This window comes from Coregonus clupeaformis, unplaced genomic scaffold (genome assembly GCF_020615455.1).
Source record: "Coregonus clupeaformis isolate EN_2021a unplaced genomic scaffold, ASM2061545v1 scaf0503, whole genome shotgun sequence".
Taxonomy (NCBI): domain Eukaryota; kingdom Metazoa; phylum Chordata; class Actinopteri; order Salmoniformes; family Salmonidae; genus Coregonus; species Coregonus clupeaformis.
In genome coordinates this window covers 49411-67500 of record NW_025533958.1, presented here as the reverse complement: position 1 = coordinate 67500, position 18090 = coordinate 49411, and the positions used below count along the sequence as shown (strand labels likewise).

At 40.5% G+C, this 18090-nt stretch overlaps 1 protein-coding gene across 4 annotated transcripts in view; it reads right to left on the bottom strand.

Moving 5' to 3' along the window:
• Window positions 1-14331, bottom strand: part of LOC121584473 (AT-rich interactive domain-containing protein 3A) — a 225725-nt gene extending 211394 nt beyond the window's left edge. For 2 of the 4 annotated variants that reach the window (XM_041900362.1, XM_041900365.1), the window contains exons 1-2: window positions 14002-14331; window positions 12772-13482 (exon numbers count right to left, since the gene is read on the bottom strand). In XM_041900362.1, coding sequence (XP_041756296.1) covers window positions 12772-13482; window positions 14002-14040 — 750 coding nt within the window. In that variant the 5' untranslated portion in view covers window positions 14041-14331. Of the gene's footprint in view, window positions 1-12771; window positions 13737-14001 lie in introns of those variants that run through there. The other 2 variants (XM_041900361.1, XM_041900363.1) reach the window with 1 other exon arrangement.
• Between the last annotated feature and the right edge of the window lie 3759 nt (window positions 14332-18090).

Here is an 18090-nt window from a genome sequence, read left to right as displayed (position 1 = left end):
TGATGACCAGGATCTAATGGTGTAGTGATGACCAGGATCTAATGGATTAGTGATGACCAGGATCTAATGGTATAGTGATGACCAGGATCTAATGGTGTAGTGATGACCAGGATCTAATGGTGTAGTGATGACCAGGATCTAATGGTGTAGTGATGACCAGGATCTAATGGTGTAGTGATGACCAGGATCTAATGGTATAGTGATGACCAGGATCTAATGGTGTAGTGATGACCAGGATCTAATGGTGTAGTGATGACCAGGATCAGATTGTGTAGTGATGACCAGGATCTAATGGTGTAGTGATGACCAGGATCTAATGGTATAGTGATGACCAGGATCTAATGGTGTAGTGATGACCAGGATCTAATGGTGTAGTGATGACCAGGATCTATTGGTATAGTGATGACCAGGATCAGATTGTGTAGTGATGACCAGGATCTAATGGTGTAGTGATGACCAGGATCTAATGGTGTAGTGATGACCAGGATCTAATGGTGTAGTGATGACCAGGATCTAATGGTATAGTGATGACCAGGATCTAATGGTGTAGTGATGACCAGGATCTAATGGTGTAGTGATGACCAGGATCTAATGGTGTAGTGATGACCAGGATCTAATGGTGTAGTGATGACCAGGATCTAATGGTGTAGTGATGACCAGGATCTAATGGTATAGTGATGACCAGGATCTAATGGTGTAGTGATGACCAGGATCTAACTGTATAGTGATGACCAGGTTCAGATTGTGTAGTGATGACCAGGATCTAATGGTGTAGTGATGACCAGGATCTAACGGTGTAGTGATGACCAGGATCTAATGGTATAGTGATGACCAGGATCTAATGGTGTAGTGATGACCAGGATCTATTGGTGTAGTGATGACCAGGATCTAATGGCATAGTGATGACCAGGATCAGATTGTGTAATGATGACCAGGATCAGATTGTGTAATGATGACCAGGATCTAATGGTGTAGTGATGACCAGGATCTAATGGCATAGTGATGACCAGGATCAGATTGTGTAATGATGACCAGGATCAGATTGTGTAATGATGACCAGGATCTAATGGTGTAGTGATGACCAGGATCTAATGGTGTAGTGATGACCAGGATCTAATGGTGTAGTGATGACCAGGATCAGATTGTGTAGTGATGACCAGGATCTAATGGTGTAGTGATGACCAGGATCTAATGGTGTAGTGATGACCAGGATCTAATGGTGTAGTGATGACCAGGATCTAATGGTGTAGTGATGACCAGGATCAGATTGTGTAGTAATGACCAGGATCTAATGGTGTAGTGATGACCAGGATCTAATGGTGTAGTGATGACCAGGATCTAATGGTGTAGTGATGACCAGGATCTAATGGTGTAGTGATGACCAGGATCTAATGGTGTAGTGATGACCAGGATCTAATGGTGTAGTGATGACCAGGATCTATTGGCATAGTGATTACCAGGCTCATTACTATATATTACAGTCTATATGGATAAATATGTCTATGGATAAAACATGTCTGAATATATTCTCTAACGTCCATGTACTGACGTGTGTGTGTGTGTGTGTGTGTGTGTGTGTGTGTGTGTGTGTGTGTGTGTGTGTGTGTGTGTGTGTGTGTGTGTGTGTGTGTGTGTGTGTGTGTGTGTGTGTGTGTGTGTGTGGGTCTGTGTGTAAACGTGCTGGGCCCTCTATTTGTTTCTGTTTTGTAATGGGTTGGCTGCGAGGTGACAGACACGCCCCTGTCAGAGAGGGAGATCCCAGCATGTTTGGGTGTGAGCCAGGTTGGATTGCCACCTGCTCTACTTCCCTGCATTTCCTGTCCTCCTGCCAAAACGATATGCAACCTCATGTTAAAATGTTCTCTCTCCCTCTCGCTCCTCCCTTAGCTCCATCTTAAACTTACACTGTTTTATTTTTTTTCACTCTGTTTTCCAGTAATACTCTATTTACCACTGTTTTACAGTAATACTATATTTACCGCTCTGTTTTACAGTAATACTCTATTTACCACTCTGTTTTACAGTAATACTCTATTTACCACTCTGTTTTACAGTAATACTCTATTTACCACTCTGTTTTACAGTAATACTCTATTTACCACTCTGTTTTACAGTAATACTCTACTTACCGCTCTGTTTTACAGTAATACTATATTTACCACTCTGTTTTACAGTAATACTCTATTTACCACTCTGTTTTACAGTAATACTCTATTTACCACTCTGTTTTACAGTAATACTCTATTTACCACTCTGTTTTACAGTAATACTCTACTTACCGCTCTGTTTTACAGTAATACTATATTTACCACTCTGTTTTACAGTAATACTCTATTTACCACTCTGTTTTACAGTAATACTCTATTTACCACTCTGTTTAACAGTAATACTCTATTTACCACTCTGTTTTACAGTAATACTCTATTTACCACTCTGTTTTACAGTAATACTCTATTTACCACTCTGTTTTACAGTAATACCCTATTTACCACTCTGTTTTACAGTAATACTCTATTTACCACTCTGTTTTACAGTAATACCCTATTTACCACTCTGTTTTACAGTAATAACCTATTTACCACTCTGTTTTACAGTAATACTATATTTACCACTCTGTTTTACAGTAATACCCTATTTGCCGCTCTGTTTTACAGTAATACCCTATTTACCACTCTGTTTTACAGTAATACCCTATTTACCACTCTGTTTTACAGTAATACTCTATTTACCGCTCTGTTTTACAGTAATACCCTATTTACCGCTCTGTTTTACAGTAATACTATATTTACTTTATGAGAGAAAGACAATAAGGAATTGTTCTTTATTGTTATTTTCTCAATATTTTTAATTAATTCATTTAATAGGGGGCCATTGATTATTCTATTCCATTTATTTTATTGGTCCACAGAAATCCATTCACAGAAGCAGAATCTTAGTGTCTGGCTTAATACATCAACAGCCTGATGTATACATCCCGGTGATTTAGTAGTTACAGTAAATATGAACATGCCTTAGTATCCTCCACTAGAGGCCCAGACGTTATATTGAACCTCCCCAACACCACATCTTGTTCCCATTTTACAAAGATGCAGTTAGTTGCCTGTCTCCCTTTAGTTGCCTTTAAATGTGGTTTTGTTTTGCAACTCTGAACACACATACTAGTCTGGCTCCGGCTTGTCTGCTCAGTGACCATAAGCATCCTTTTATTGTCCTATGGCCGACTACAAATGACCTGGCTACAACAGCACATCCTGAACAATATAGCTCTCAACTGGGGTCAAATAGAGACTAGTCTTTCCTTGATAATAGACTTTCCTTGATAATAGAGACTAGTTTTCAGCAAAGCCTCACACAGTATTCAGTATGACAGCTGTTTCTAAACACACACTAGTGTTACTGATCAATTCTACATACGCTAGTGTTTCTGATCAATACTACATTCACTAGTGTAATGATCAATACTCCATACACCAGTGTAATGATCAATACTACATACACTAGTGTTACTGATCAATACTACATACACTAGCTGTAATGATCAATACTACATACAGTGCATTCGGAAAGTATTCAGACCCCTTGACTTTTTCCACATTTTGTTACGTTACAGCCTTATTCTAAAATTGATTAAATAAAAAAATGTCATCATCGATCTACACACAATACCCCATAATGACAAAGTGAAAACAGGTTTTTAGAAATTGTTGCAAATTTATCAAAATCAGAAATAAATTTACATAAGTATTCAAACCCTTTGCTATGAGAATCGAAATTGAGCTCAGGTGCATCCTGTTTCCATTTCTCATCCTTGAGATGTTTCTACAACTTGATACCTGTGGTAAATTCAATTGATTGGACATGATTTGGAAAGGCACACACCAGTCTATATAAGGTCCCACAGTTGACAGTGCATGTCAGAGCAAAAACCAAGCCATGAGGTCGAAGGAATTGTCCGTAGAGCTCAGAGACAGGATTGTGTCGAGGCACAGACCTGGGAAAGGGTACCAAAACATTTCTGCAGCATTGAAGGTCCCCAAGAACACAGTGGCCTCCCACATTCTTAAATGGCAGAAGTTTGGAACCACCAAGACTCTTCCTAGAGCTGGCCGCCCGGCCAAACTGAGCAATCGGGGGAGAAGGGCCTTGGTCAGGGAGGTGACCAAGAACCCGATCGTCACACTGGCAGAGCTCCAGAGTTCCTCTGTGGAGATGGGAGAACCTTCCAGAAGGACAACCATCTCTGCAGCACTCCACCAATCAGGCCTTTATGGTAGAGTGGCCAGACGGAAGCACATGCCAGCCCGCTTGGAGTTTGCCAAAAGGCACCTAAAGGACTCAGACCATGAGAAACAAGATTCTCTGGTCTGATGAAACCAAGATTGAACACTTTGGCCTGAATGCCAAGCGTCACGTCTGGAGGAAACCTGGCACCATCACTACGGTGAAGCATGGTGGTGGCAGCATCATGTTGTGGGGATGTTTTTTAGCAGCAGGGACTGGGAGAGGAGTCAGGATCGAAAGATGAACGGAGCAAAGTACAGAGAGATCCTTGATGAAAACCTGCTCCAGAGCGCTCAGGACCTCAGACTGGGGCGAAGGTTCACCTTCCAACAGGACAACGACCCTAAGCACACAGCCAAGACAACGCAGGAGTGGCTTCGGGACAAGTCTCTGAATATCCTTGAGCGGCCCAGCCAGAGCCCGGACTTGAACCCGATCGAACATCTCTGGAGAGACCTGAAAAAAGCTGTGCAGCGACGCTCCCCATCCAACCTGACAGAGCTTGAGAGGATCTGCAGAGAAGAATGGGAGAAACTCCCCAAATACAGGTGTGCCAAGCTTGTAGCATCATACCCAAGAAGACTTGAGGCTGTAATCGCTGCCAAAGGTGCTTCAACAAAGTACTGAGTAAAGGGTCTGAATACTTATGTAAATGTCATATTTCCGTTTATTTATTTTTTTTGGGGGGGGGGTTTGCACACATTTCAAAAAAACTGTTTATGCTTGTCATTATGGGGTATTGTGTGTATATTGATGAGGAAAACAAAACTACAATTTAATCCATTTTAGAATAAGATTGCAACGTAAAACAAAATGTGTAAAAAGTCAAGGGGTCTGAATACTTTCCGAATGTACTGTACACTAGTTGTAATGATCAATACTACATACACTAGTGTTACTGATCAATACTACATACACTAGTGTAATGATCAATACTACATACACTAGTGTTACTGATCAATACTACATACACTAGTGTAATGATCAATACTACATACGCTAGTGTTTCTGATCAATACTACATACACTAGTGTAATGATCAATACTACATAAACTAGTGTAATGATCAATACTACATACACTAGTGTAATGATCAATACTACATACACTAGTGTAATGATCAATACTACATACGCTAGTGTTTCTGATCAATACTACATACACTAGTGTAATGATCAATACTACATACACTAGTGTAATGATCAATACTACATACACTAGTGTAATGATCAATACTACATACACTAGTGTAATGATCAATACTACATACACTAGTGTAATGATCAATACTACATACACTAGTGTTACTGATCAATACTACATACACTAGTTGTAAATTGCAATTACAGTATTTCCAAAGACTGATTTTCAGATTTCCATGGTCCGATACAGAACTGTATCTGATGAAGACAGCTTGTCAAAACATTGGTGATTAGGTTATTCAATTATTGCATCTGAGCTCCTACAGTTTGAGACCCCCCCCTCCTTTTGCCCTCAGAACAGCCACAATTCGTTGGGGCGTGGACTCTACAAGGTCTCTAAGTGTTCCACAGGGATGCTGGCCCATGTTGACTCCAATGCTTCCCACAGTTGTGTCAAGTTGGCTGGATGTCCTTTGTGTGGTGGACCATTCTTGATACACACAGGAAACTGTTGAGAGTGAAAAACCCAGCAGCGTTGCAGTTCTTGACTCAAACCGGTGCGCCTGGCTCCTACTACCATACCCCGTTCTAAGGCACTTAAATCTTTTGTCTTGCCCATTCACCCTCTGAATGGCACACACACACAATCCATGTCTCAATTGTCTCAAGGCTTAAAAATCCTTCTTTAACCTGTCTCCTCCCCTTCATCTACACTGATTGAAGTGGATTTAACAGGTGACATCAATAAGGGATCATAGCTTTCACCTGGATTCACCTGGTCAGTCTATGTCATGGAAAGAGCAGGTGTTCATAATGTTTTGGACACTCAGTATATATAAAATGTAAATTATTGTATTTTGTCCAATGAGTAACGTAAGAACTACAGTAGTGCATATCTCTATTAAAACCCTCCTGTTGTCCTGGGGTCATTCTGACCCCAAATTAAATCTTTTGCCGACAAAATATGTTTTTTATTCATCAATTGGTCTGAAAATAACGGTAGTTGTTTAATACTATGCTCTTTATGATTCAAACAAATTTGAAGTAATTTGATTGAATTATGGGTGTTTTACTAAATGTAATAACTTCTGTTGTCCTCTGGGGTCAAAAAGACCCCGCAGCACAAAGTTTACATACTGCTTGGCAAAACATCTTTGATCATGTTTCTTTGATGTGTGGGGTCAAGCAATGGTTATGACAACAACAACAACAACAAAAAAGTATTTTCTCACAGGTGTTTGGGCATTTCACATTTTAGTCTGAGAGAGACAGGCAGCACAATGAGGAGGCAGAAGTTTTATAATGCACAGCAGGCTTGCAAGATAATTTTTGAAATAAAAGAAAATAATGACCAGGAGGACAATGCTGCACATAATGAGGATGAATCAACTGATGAAGAGGGTTCAGGGTCAGAAGAGGAGGAACATAATGATGAGGTGATAGATCCAACATACAGACAGCATGCTACTTCTTCCTCCGAAGATTCCCCCACATCTCCTGCTGCAGAAATGGAAGATGATTATGAATATAAGGAAATGGATGAACGTGATGATGACGTAGAATCTGAAGCTGGTATGGAAGAAGTGTCAGAAGTGGAGCACTGCACCTATTATGATGAAGAATCAACAGATGAGGTAGAATCTGAAGTTGAAATGGAAGAAGTGTCAGAAGTGGAGGACATCATCTATTATGATGAAGACGAAGAATCAACAGATGAGGTAGAATCTGAGGAAGAGGACCCAGCTGACCCTGAACCCTCTTCATCAGTTGATTCATCCTCATTATGTGCAGCATTGTCCTCCTGGTCATTATTTTCTTTTATTTCAAAAATTATCTTGCAAGCCTCCTGTGCATTATAAAACTTCTGCCTCCTCATTGTGCTGCCTGTCTCTCTCAGACTAAAATGTGAAATGCCCAAACACCTGTGAGAAAATACTTTTTTTGTTGTTGTTGTTGTCATAACCATTGCTTGACCCCACACATCAAAGAAACATGATCAAAGATGTTTTGACCCCACATCAAAGAAACATGATCAAAGATGTTTTGCCAAGCAGTATGTAAACTTTGTGCTGCGGGGTCTTTTTGATCCCAGAGGACAACAGAAGTTATTACATTTAGTAAAACACCCATAATTCAATCAAATTACTTCAAATTTGTTTGAATCATAAAGAGCATAGTATTAAACAACTACCGTTATTTTCAGACTAAATATGTAACACAGAATTGATTGAAAATGTATACTGTATGCTTTATAAACAGTCAAACCAGGCAGGACAAAAGGTGTGATTATGGGCTGTCATTAATAAAAATAAAATGATTCAAAAACAGCATCCTCACTAAACTTTTACAAATACCACTCAGTGATAAGTCAAATAGTCAAAATAATAATAGGTCAAAATAATTCATAGTTTCATTGTATTTTTACTTAAAAACAGGGTATACTTTTATGTAAACAAGGTCTATTGGCTCTAAATTCCAAAACAAATGAAAAAAATTCTAGTAATGGGTTGAACAGAAGTAAGACTAAAGATGTAACACAGAATTGATTGAAAATGTATACTGTATGCTTTATAAACAGTCAAACCAGGCGGGGTCATTTTTGACCCCAGAGGACAAAAGGTGTGATTATGGGCTGTCATTAATAAAAATAAAATGATTCAAAAACAGCATCCTCACTAAACTTTTACAAATACCACTCAGTGATAAGTGAAATAGTCAAAATAATAATAGGTCAAAATAATTCATAGTTTCATTGTATTTTTACTTAAAAACAGGGTATACTTTTATGTAAACAAGGTCTATTGGCTCTAAATTCCAAAACAAATGAAAAAATTATAGTAATGGGTTGAACAGAAGTAAGAATAAAGATGTAACACAGAATTGATTGAAAATGTATACTGTATGCTTTATAAACAGTCAAACCAGGCGGGGTCATTTTTGACCCCAGAGGACAAAAGGTGTGATTATGGGCTGTCATTAATAAAAATAAAATGATTCAAAAACAGCATCCTCACTAAACTTTTACAAATACCACTCAGTGATAAGTCAAATAGTCAAAATAATAATAGGTCAAAATAATTCATAGTTTCATTGTATTTTTACTTAAAAACAGGGTATACTTTTATGTAAACAAGGTCTATTGGCTCTAAATTCCAAAACAAATGAAAAAAATTATAGTAATGGGTTGAACAGAAGTAAGACTAAAGATGTAACACAGAATTGATTGAAAATGTATACTGTATGCTTTATAAACAGTCAAACCAGGCGGGGTCATTTTTGACCCCAGAGGACAAAAGGCGTAAGGCATTTGGGAGGACAACACGAGGGTTAAGGTTTTCTGTTTCCCTGATTTTAATTGCATTTCCATTGTTTAGGTTACGTAATGCAGGGCCCTAATGTGTACATTACATTTAGGGAAGTGTCTGAATGATCCGTCATAAACAAAGGATGACATGTCCATCCACATTCACTCAGAAATATAGATCTGTGTTCGCTATATGGCCTGTCTCTTACATGGATTCTGGTGGATGGATATCACCTTTTTTTTTGTGTGAATAGGCTTCAGTATACTGGTAAGACAGTGAGTGGATAAGGACATTTCAGAAAACTATTTATTTCTTATTGTGACCAAAATATTGAAATATGCATTGAAAAAGGCATAACGCCAACACTGACACAATAGATGGGACATGATGTATAGAAATCCAACCGTTCTTTTTTATCAATAAGAATGAATGAAATAATGATCAGTTACTAATACGGTAGCAATGAAAAGGAGAAAAGCTTTTTTCATTTCTTTGCTGTAGGTAAATCACTAAATATATGAAAGTATTCATATTAAATAAAATCGTAATATCAATAAATGTAATGTAGGCCTGGTCAGCTAATAAATCATATTATTATTAAATAAAAACATAGACATGAGCCATAATACAAAAGATATTCTGTCTCACGGAGGCCTGCATCTGGAACCTGCATGTGAAGTCAAATGGTGTCAGACATATTATCACGGGACCACAGCAGGGGACACAGTGTCATACACACCTCAGAGAGCAGGGGACACAGTGTCATACACACCTCAGAGAGCAGGGGACACAGTGTCATACACACCTCAGAGAGCAGGGGACACAGTGTCATACACACCTCAGAGAGCAGGGGACACAGTGTCATACACACCTCAGAGTGTGGAGCAGGGGACACATTATCATACACACCTCAGAGAGCAGGGGACACAGTGTCATACACACCTCAGAGAGCAGGGGACACAGTGTCATTCACACCTCAGAGAGCAGGGGACACAGTGTCATACACACCTCAGAGAGCAGGGGACACAGTGTCATACAGACCTCAGAGAGCAGGGGACACAGTGTCATACAGACCTCAGAGAGCAGGGGACACAGTGTCATACACACCTCAGAGAGCAGGGGACACAGTATCATTCACACCTCAGAGAGCAGGGGACACAGTGTCATACACACCTCAGAGAGCAGGGGACACAGTGTCATACACACCTCAGAGAGCAGGGGACACAGTGTCATACACACCTCAGAGAGCAGGGGACACAGTGTCATACACACCTCAGAGTGTGGAGCAGGGGACACATTATCATACACACCTCAGAGAGCAGGGGGACACAGTGTCATACACACCTCAGAGAGCAGGGGACACAGTGTCATTCACACCTCAGAGAGCAGGGGACACAGTGTCATACACACCTCAGAGAGCAGGGGGACACAGTGTCATACAGACCTCAGAGAGCAGGGGACACAGTGTCATACAGACCTCAGAGAGCAGGGGACACAGTGTCATACACACCTCAGAGAGCAGGGGACACAGTGTCATACACACCTCAGAGAGCAGGGGACACAGTATCATACACACCTCAGAGAGCAGGGGACACAGTATCATTCACACCTCAGAGAGCAGGGGACACAGTGTCATACACACCTCAGAGAGCAGGGGACACAGTGTCATACACAGACATTCAGATAAGTTTTTTCCTCAGACATGATTGCCTCTGGGTCCCTTCGTGTGTGTGTACAATATTACTGTTCTCACATTTTTTTATTCATAGATTTTAGATGGGTATGAAAAAAAAGTATATTTTTGCAAAATGCTGTATATCCATTGTTTAGCTGGAATGGAATGTTCATATCCTGTATATTTGAGTGTGATATGTGGTTGTCTCACCTAGCAATCTTAAGATGAATGCACTTACTGTAAGATGCTCTTGATAAGACCATCTACTAAATTACTAAAATGTCAAATCTCATATCACTGTATTTAATTATTTGTTATTTCTTTCCCCCTTCTGATAACCAGGTGGCGAATCGCATCTCTGCATGTCTGGCAGACATATCAGTATGGATGACGGATCACCACCTCAAGCTGAACCCTGGCAAGACGGAGCTGCTCTTCCTCCCGGGGAAGGACTGCCCGTTCCATGATCTCGCCATCACGGTTGACAACTCCGCTGTGTCCTCCTCCCAGAGTGCGAAGAGCCTAGGCGTGACCCTGGACAACACCCTGTCATTCTCCGCCAACATCAAGGCGGTGACCCGCTCCTGCAGGTTCATGCTCTACAACATTCGGAGAGTACGACCCTGCCTTACACAAGAAGCGGCACAGGTCCTAATCCAGGCACTTGTCATCTCCCCGTCTGGACTACTGCAACTCGCTGTTGGCTGGCCTCCCTGCCTGTGCCATTAAACCCCTACAACTCATCCAGAATGCCGCAGCCCGTCTGGTGTTCAACCTTCCCAAGTTCTCTCACGTCACCCCCTCCTCCGCACACTCCACTGGCTTCCAGTTGAAGCTCGCATCCGCTACAAGACCATGGTGCTTGCCTATGGAGCAGTGAGGGGAACGGCACCTCTGTACCTTCAGGCTCTGATCAGTCCCTACACCCAAACGAGGGCATTGCGTTCATCCACCTCTGGCCTGCTGGCTCCCTTCCTCTGCGGAAGCATAGCTCCCCCTCAGCCCAGTCAAAACTGTTCGCTGCTCTGGCACCCCAATGGTGGAACAAGCTCCCTCACGACGCCAGGACAGCGGAGTCACTCACCACCTTCCGGAGACATTTGAAACCCCACCTCTTTAAGGAATACCTGGGATAGGATAAAGTAATCCTTCTAACCCCCCCAAATTGTAAAGTGGTTATCCCACTGGCTATAGGGTGAACGTGACCAATTTGTGAGTCGCTCTGGCTAAGAGCGTCTGCTAAATGACGTTAATGTGCCCTTGAGCAAGGCACTTGACCCTAATTGCTCCTGTAAGTCGCTCTGGTTAAGAGCGTCTGCTAAATGACTAAAATGTAAAATGTAAATGTTTATTACAAATGTAGTAATTTGTTACATTTCACTGTGTAAAACCTAGCAGTACTACTTATTTCTCTGAGAATGTGGAGGATATATAGCATTTAGCAGCAAAACATGATCATTTGTGTCTCTGATATGAAACCATCAAGTGATAGATTTTAAACAAATACATGTCTGTCACTGAACAACCCCATGCCATGATTAGATAGTGAGAAAACACACCAATCTCTTTCATAAGTTCTTTAAACAATAAAAGCTAATTTACCAACATTTCTGAAAATGGATATATAGCGTTTTGGAATGAAACTCTTCATTACATTTACGTCATTTAGCAGACGCTCTTATCCAGAGCGACTTACAGTCAGTGAGTGCATACATTATTTTAATACTGGCCCCCCGTGGGAAACAACCCCACAACCCTGCTCTACCAACATCCCTGCCGGCCATTCCCTCCCCTACCCTGGGCCAATTGTGCGCCGCCCCATGGGTCTCCCGGTCACGGCCGGCTACGACAGAGCCTGGATTCTAACCAGAATCTCTAGTGGCACAGATAGCACTGCGATGCAGTGCCTTAGACCACTGCACCACTCGGGAGTCCTGTGTGTTCTACAGATGTAGGATCTTAATTTGAGCCAGTTTGCTACTGCAGGAAAATAATCCTGCAGCAAGAGAAAATGTAAATCACTATGTTGATTATAACTAATGAACATTTTTGTAGGGGTTGATACAGTTTTCGTTAAGGAAAATCAAGTCTGACATTTCAAAGTGGAAATTACAAACTTTAGAAGCCTTTTTTAAAACTCAAATACACTACATGTTTGCATTTCCTGCGGAAATTAAGATATTACGTCTGTATAGTCAAACATACGTTTCAATTGTGTTTTGGAATTAGAAAAAGGCTTTATTATAGGCTAGTAAGGAGGCTTTAGTAAGGAGATGGGGTTGTTATCAAAAAGGGTTAGTACAGTCAGTTGAGTCTATGTTGAGTAAAGTTTCATATCAAGTTATTACTTATTAGAAGTCAGCGTTACCTGTTTGAATTGCTCCTCGTAAGTCCAATCGTGATGCTGAGACTGTGGTGCCATCCCGCCCGGGGACTCTGACTGCTGGGGCGCAGCGAAAGACGCAGGGTCTCTGGGCATGAGATGTACCGGGTTGTCCTTTGGCGAGTGTCCCGCCCCGGGGTGCATGGGGTGGCGGGGCTGGTAGTGGCTGAGAGCCCCCTCCATGGCCTCCTCATCCTCATCATCCACGACTCCCTCGTTGTCCATTTCATCTCCATCCAGATCCAGGTCGTCATCATCCATACCTCGGTCCATGCCCTCTGGATCATCGTCCATATCGGAGTCGTCGGCTTTGGCCGAGTGCCTGCGAGCGTAAAGACTGTGAGGGAGAATTGGTTCCCGTTCAGCGGAGCTCGCCAACCCGGGAGAAGAGTTCGCTATTCCCGCAGCGAAAGCGACCCGGACCGCTGCCTGGTAGTGGCGGAAGGCGAGGGCTTGTTGGTGGATCTGGGACTCGACCATGGAGCGGAGGTCTTTCTCTTTCTCGGCCTGCCGGAGTTTCTCTTCTAGCGCCAGGCGGGCAGCCTGCTGTCTTTGGAGGTTTTCCATGACCGCCTCTAGCTTCATGCCTCCGCTGTTGGGCTGGTGGGACTGTGAATGTGAGCCGGGGAAGTGGCTGGGTGTCGAGGCAGACGAGACGAGCAGGGGGAGGTTGCTGGCCGAGGAGAACGCTGCTTGCTGTGGAGGGCGAGGGGGTAAAAATAACCACTCAAAACTATTGTAACAGAGTTTGCACTGAGTCATAAACTGTTAAGAAATAACGCTGTAATAAACTGGAAAAACAGCATGGCCATGCATATTATACTAATGTGGCCGACATTTGGCCGCTGGAGTCGATATCTCCTAAAACGTGGTTTCTAACTTATTAAAAGTGCACCATAAATAGACTACTATGTAAACTACTGTATTTCGTAAATGAACGTGGGTAACAAAGTAACATGTTGCGCTGTATAATGCTGATGTCGCTATAACAGTGTATATTGTGACAAAATAAACATGAACATTAAACCATTGGTACTATTTCTCTATAACGCATCAGAAACGCGCGTATCAATCTATTGAAGCATTTACAATTAAAAGTTGTTTTTAAAAAAAAAGTTACTTTACTGTAAATGTGATTCAAACATCTACATACTCTAATGACAACAATCAAAATCAATCAACGTGGTTTGAGAAGGAACAAAATGGGACGCTTACCAAAGCAGATTTAGTTGCTATACTGGTGTTATCAACCATGTCGTTAGATCAGACCGAAATATCAAACAGTTCACAAAGTATCTCCTTTCGATATTAGATGTGGGAGTATTCCTGAATCCTGATTGAACATCGAGATCCGTGTCTCGATTGGAGCAAACAGAATAATGGGTATAAATGTAGTAGCGGTGATCAAGTCTTGACGCCCTGAAGGTTTTGGCAACAAGTGGCAACTGTAATCAAAATGACCTCTTCAGCCGAAGGATCGGCCTTATAGTCAGAATGACCTCTTCAGACGAAGGATCGGCCTTATAGTCAGAATGACCTCTTCAGACGAAGGATCGGCCCTTCTGCTCCCATTTGCTGACAACACGTCAATACAGTGATATACGGAGGGCAGGTCTACCGACAATTTAGGAAATACACTTTAACAACCGCACAACACCACAGAGAACCGACGGATCCCACATCGCCAAGTGTTGGAAACCATCTAAAAAGGGATCTGTTAATAGGGCACAAGTTCTGTAATCTATAAATAAATGTTGTTATTCATTAGGCTATTTAGCCTGGACCCAGTCCGACATACACTGGCCTCTGGGCCACATTCCTCTTGGCCCACTGTGTAGGCTACATACTGGGTTTTGTATTTTTTTTTATTTCGATAGAAAAAATGTAGGAGTTTTAATTCCGTAAAAGAACAAGCAAAGAGGTCTATGTTCTTACGTCAGAGCGGGAAACCGTTTTGCGTTCCCCATTGTCGGTCATGGCTAGAAGGGATCCAGCTTTTGTCTAATTAAACGTCAAAAGTTGTTTTATTTTAGTTGCATTTTAGCTAACCCTAACCATTTTCCTAACCTTAACCTAATTATCCTAACCTGCTACGTTAATTCTCATAAACTGCTGTGTAAGTTCTCCTAACTTGCTACGAAAAGTCAAATCTGACGATATTTTGACAAAAGCTGGATACCTTCTAGCCATGACCTCCATTGCCAGGGACAGAATGTTTTTAACATTCCATCAGATTATGACCTGTGCATTCAACTCAACTTCCATCTAAATGTATGAACGTTGACAGATTACACCTCCCAAAAGTGATCCCATTCCATATTGTAAATTAATTGACACAAAAGCCTACAACTCAGAAACAGAGCACATAGGCCTAGCTAAGCGTACCTAAGGGCATCATAAACACAAACTGCACCAGGAATAATGAAGCTATGAGTGTTTACAATGACTTTGCTTCATCTGCTTGATGAGCTACTTGTTGTCACTTGTTCCCATTCAATGCACGAGGTTTACCATCACCTATAGCAGCAGACCAGAAAACCCTGATGTTTTGTAGTAGAATAAAGGTTAATGTGAAAGTAGTCATTTGGACACCTTTTGGTCTTCTGTACTCTGAATCATAGACTGTAAAACATATGGTCTCTAAATATAGTACAGAGATGTGCTGATGTCCATCAGCTCCAAAGGAAACACTTATAATTCTAGTGACTTTGTGTTTATCTAGTATAATGCATTTGTTTACCTGTATCTGTCATGAGTCAATTGTGTTGTTATGTGTTTACTATCTAATCCAGAATGCCACAACCAAAGTTTCCTCTGGGAAAATTAAAGCTATTCTATTCTATTCTATTCTATTCTGTTCTATTCTGTTCTATTCCGTTCTGTTCTATTCTATTCTATTCTATTCTATTCTGTTCTATTCTATTCTATTCTATTCTATTCTATTCTGTTCTATTCTGTTCTATTCTGTTCTGTTCTATTCTGTTCTATTCTATTCTATTCTGTTCTATTCTGTTCTATTCTGTTCTATTCTGTTCTATTCTGTTCTGTTCTATTCTGTTCTGTTCTGTTCTGTTATATTCTGTTCTGTTCTATTCTATTCTGTTCTATTCTGTTCTGTTCTGTTCTGTTCTGTTCTGTTCTATTCTGTTCTGTTCTGTTCTGTTCTGTTCTGTTCTATTCTATTCTGTTCTATTCTATTCTATTCTATTCTATTCTGTTCTATTCTGTTCTGTTCTGTTATATTCTGTTCTGTTCTATTCTATTCTATTATATTCTGTTCTATTCTGTTCTATTCTGTTCTATTCTGTTCTGTTCTGTTCTGTTCTGTTCTGTTCTGTTCTGTTCTATTCTATTCTATTCTGTTCTATTCTATTCTATTCTATTCTATTCTATTCTATTCTATTCTGTTCTATTCTGTTCTATTCTGTTCTGTTCTATTCTGTTCTGTTATATTCTGTTCTGTTATATTCTGTTCTGTTCTATTCTATTATATTCTATTCTGTTCTGTTCTATTCTATTCTGTTCTGTTCTATTCTGTTATATTCTGTTCTGTTCTATTCTGTTCTGTTCTGTTCTATTCTGTTCTATTCTGTTCTGTTATATTCTATTCTATTCTGTTATATTCTGTTATATTCTATTCTATTCTATTCTATTCTGTTCTATTCTATTCTATTCTGTTCTGTTCTATTCTGTTCTGTTCTATTCTGTTCTGTTCTGTTCTGTTCTAGTCTGTTCTGTTCTATTCTACAGCCTCTAGAGTTTGATGCTTTGTGTTTACTGTATTTATATAGTATATATTGTAGACCTATGTTGACTTTGTGTAAATTCCTCTGTATTCTGTCTATATATTTGTCTATTGCTGGAAGCACCAATTCACAGAGTCAATTCTGGGTAAATGTACTTGGTGAATAAAAGTGATTGGGATTAAGTGGAGAAGCTAATACTCTGTTTAGACTTTGTGACATTATCTCATCACGATGACCTCATGTGAAACATAACACCTCTGGTTATGTCCCCTGGTTACCGTTACCGTCCCCTGGTTACCGTTACCGACCCCTGGTTACCGTTACCGACCCCTGGTTACCGTTACCGACCCCTGGTTACCGTTACCGACCCCTGGTTACCGTTACCGACCCCTGGTTACCGACCCCACGTCATCTAGGACAGAGAGAGACAGAGGGATACTTATACGACCAAATATATTACTTTTAATCTAAAGGGAAGATGGTTTGTTCATTGTAAGGAGAACGTCAAGGGTATGAACTGAAGTGTGATCAAAATCGAAATTATTCACATAGAAGTGACTGTAAATGTCCAACTATTTTAAAAAACAAAGTAGGTTGAATATTGAATGTCATTAAGAGATTGAATACATTTGACATGTTCTCTGTACTAAGCATTATGCTGTACTCGTTGGCTTTGATGACATGTTCTCTGTACTAAGCATTATGCTGTACTCGTTGGCTTGGATGACATGTTCTCTGTACTAAGCATTATGCTGTACTCGTTGGCTTTGATGACATGTTCTCTGTACTAAGCATTATGCTGTACTCGTTGGCTTTGATGACATGTTCTCTGTACTAAGCATTATGCTGTACTCGTTGGCTTGGATGACATGTTCTCTGTACTAAGCATTATGCTGTACTCGTTGGCTTTGATGACATGTTCTCTGTACTAAGCATTATGCTGTACTCGTTGGCTTGGATGACATGTTCTCTGTACTAAGCATTATGCTGTACTCGTTGGCTTTGATGACATGTTCTCTGTACTAAGCATTATGCTGTACTCGTTGGCTTCGATGACATGTTCTCTGTACTAAGCATTATGCTGTACTCGTTGGCTTGGATGTAAACTATGTGTTGTCTTCCTCTACATCTTTCTCCATTGAAGATAGAAGATGTCTTGTGTTTCCAACGGAGCAGGACATTACATTCATTCTGCCCAACGACAACAGATTCCAGGCCGTCGAATGAAGAAGCTAAAGTTGACATTGACATTGTATTCTATTGTGCAATAATTTTTTTTTACTTTCTGTGTTTCACAGTATAATAAATAAATAATACACTTAATGGAATTCATTGATGTTCAAACAGCAAGTTGCTATTTCAGTGTTTTAGACGAGCATGTCTTCATTTAATATTGTCTTCAAACACAGAACTGGAACTAAACATGAATCATTATCATATAACCGCCAGACAAAATGGTGAAGTCATGTTTTTATAAAGCATCAGTAAGACATGGTTATCTGTAGATATACACTATATATATATATATATTATATTATATATCTAGAAGCCTGTGTGT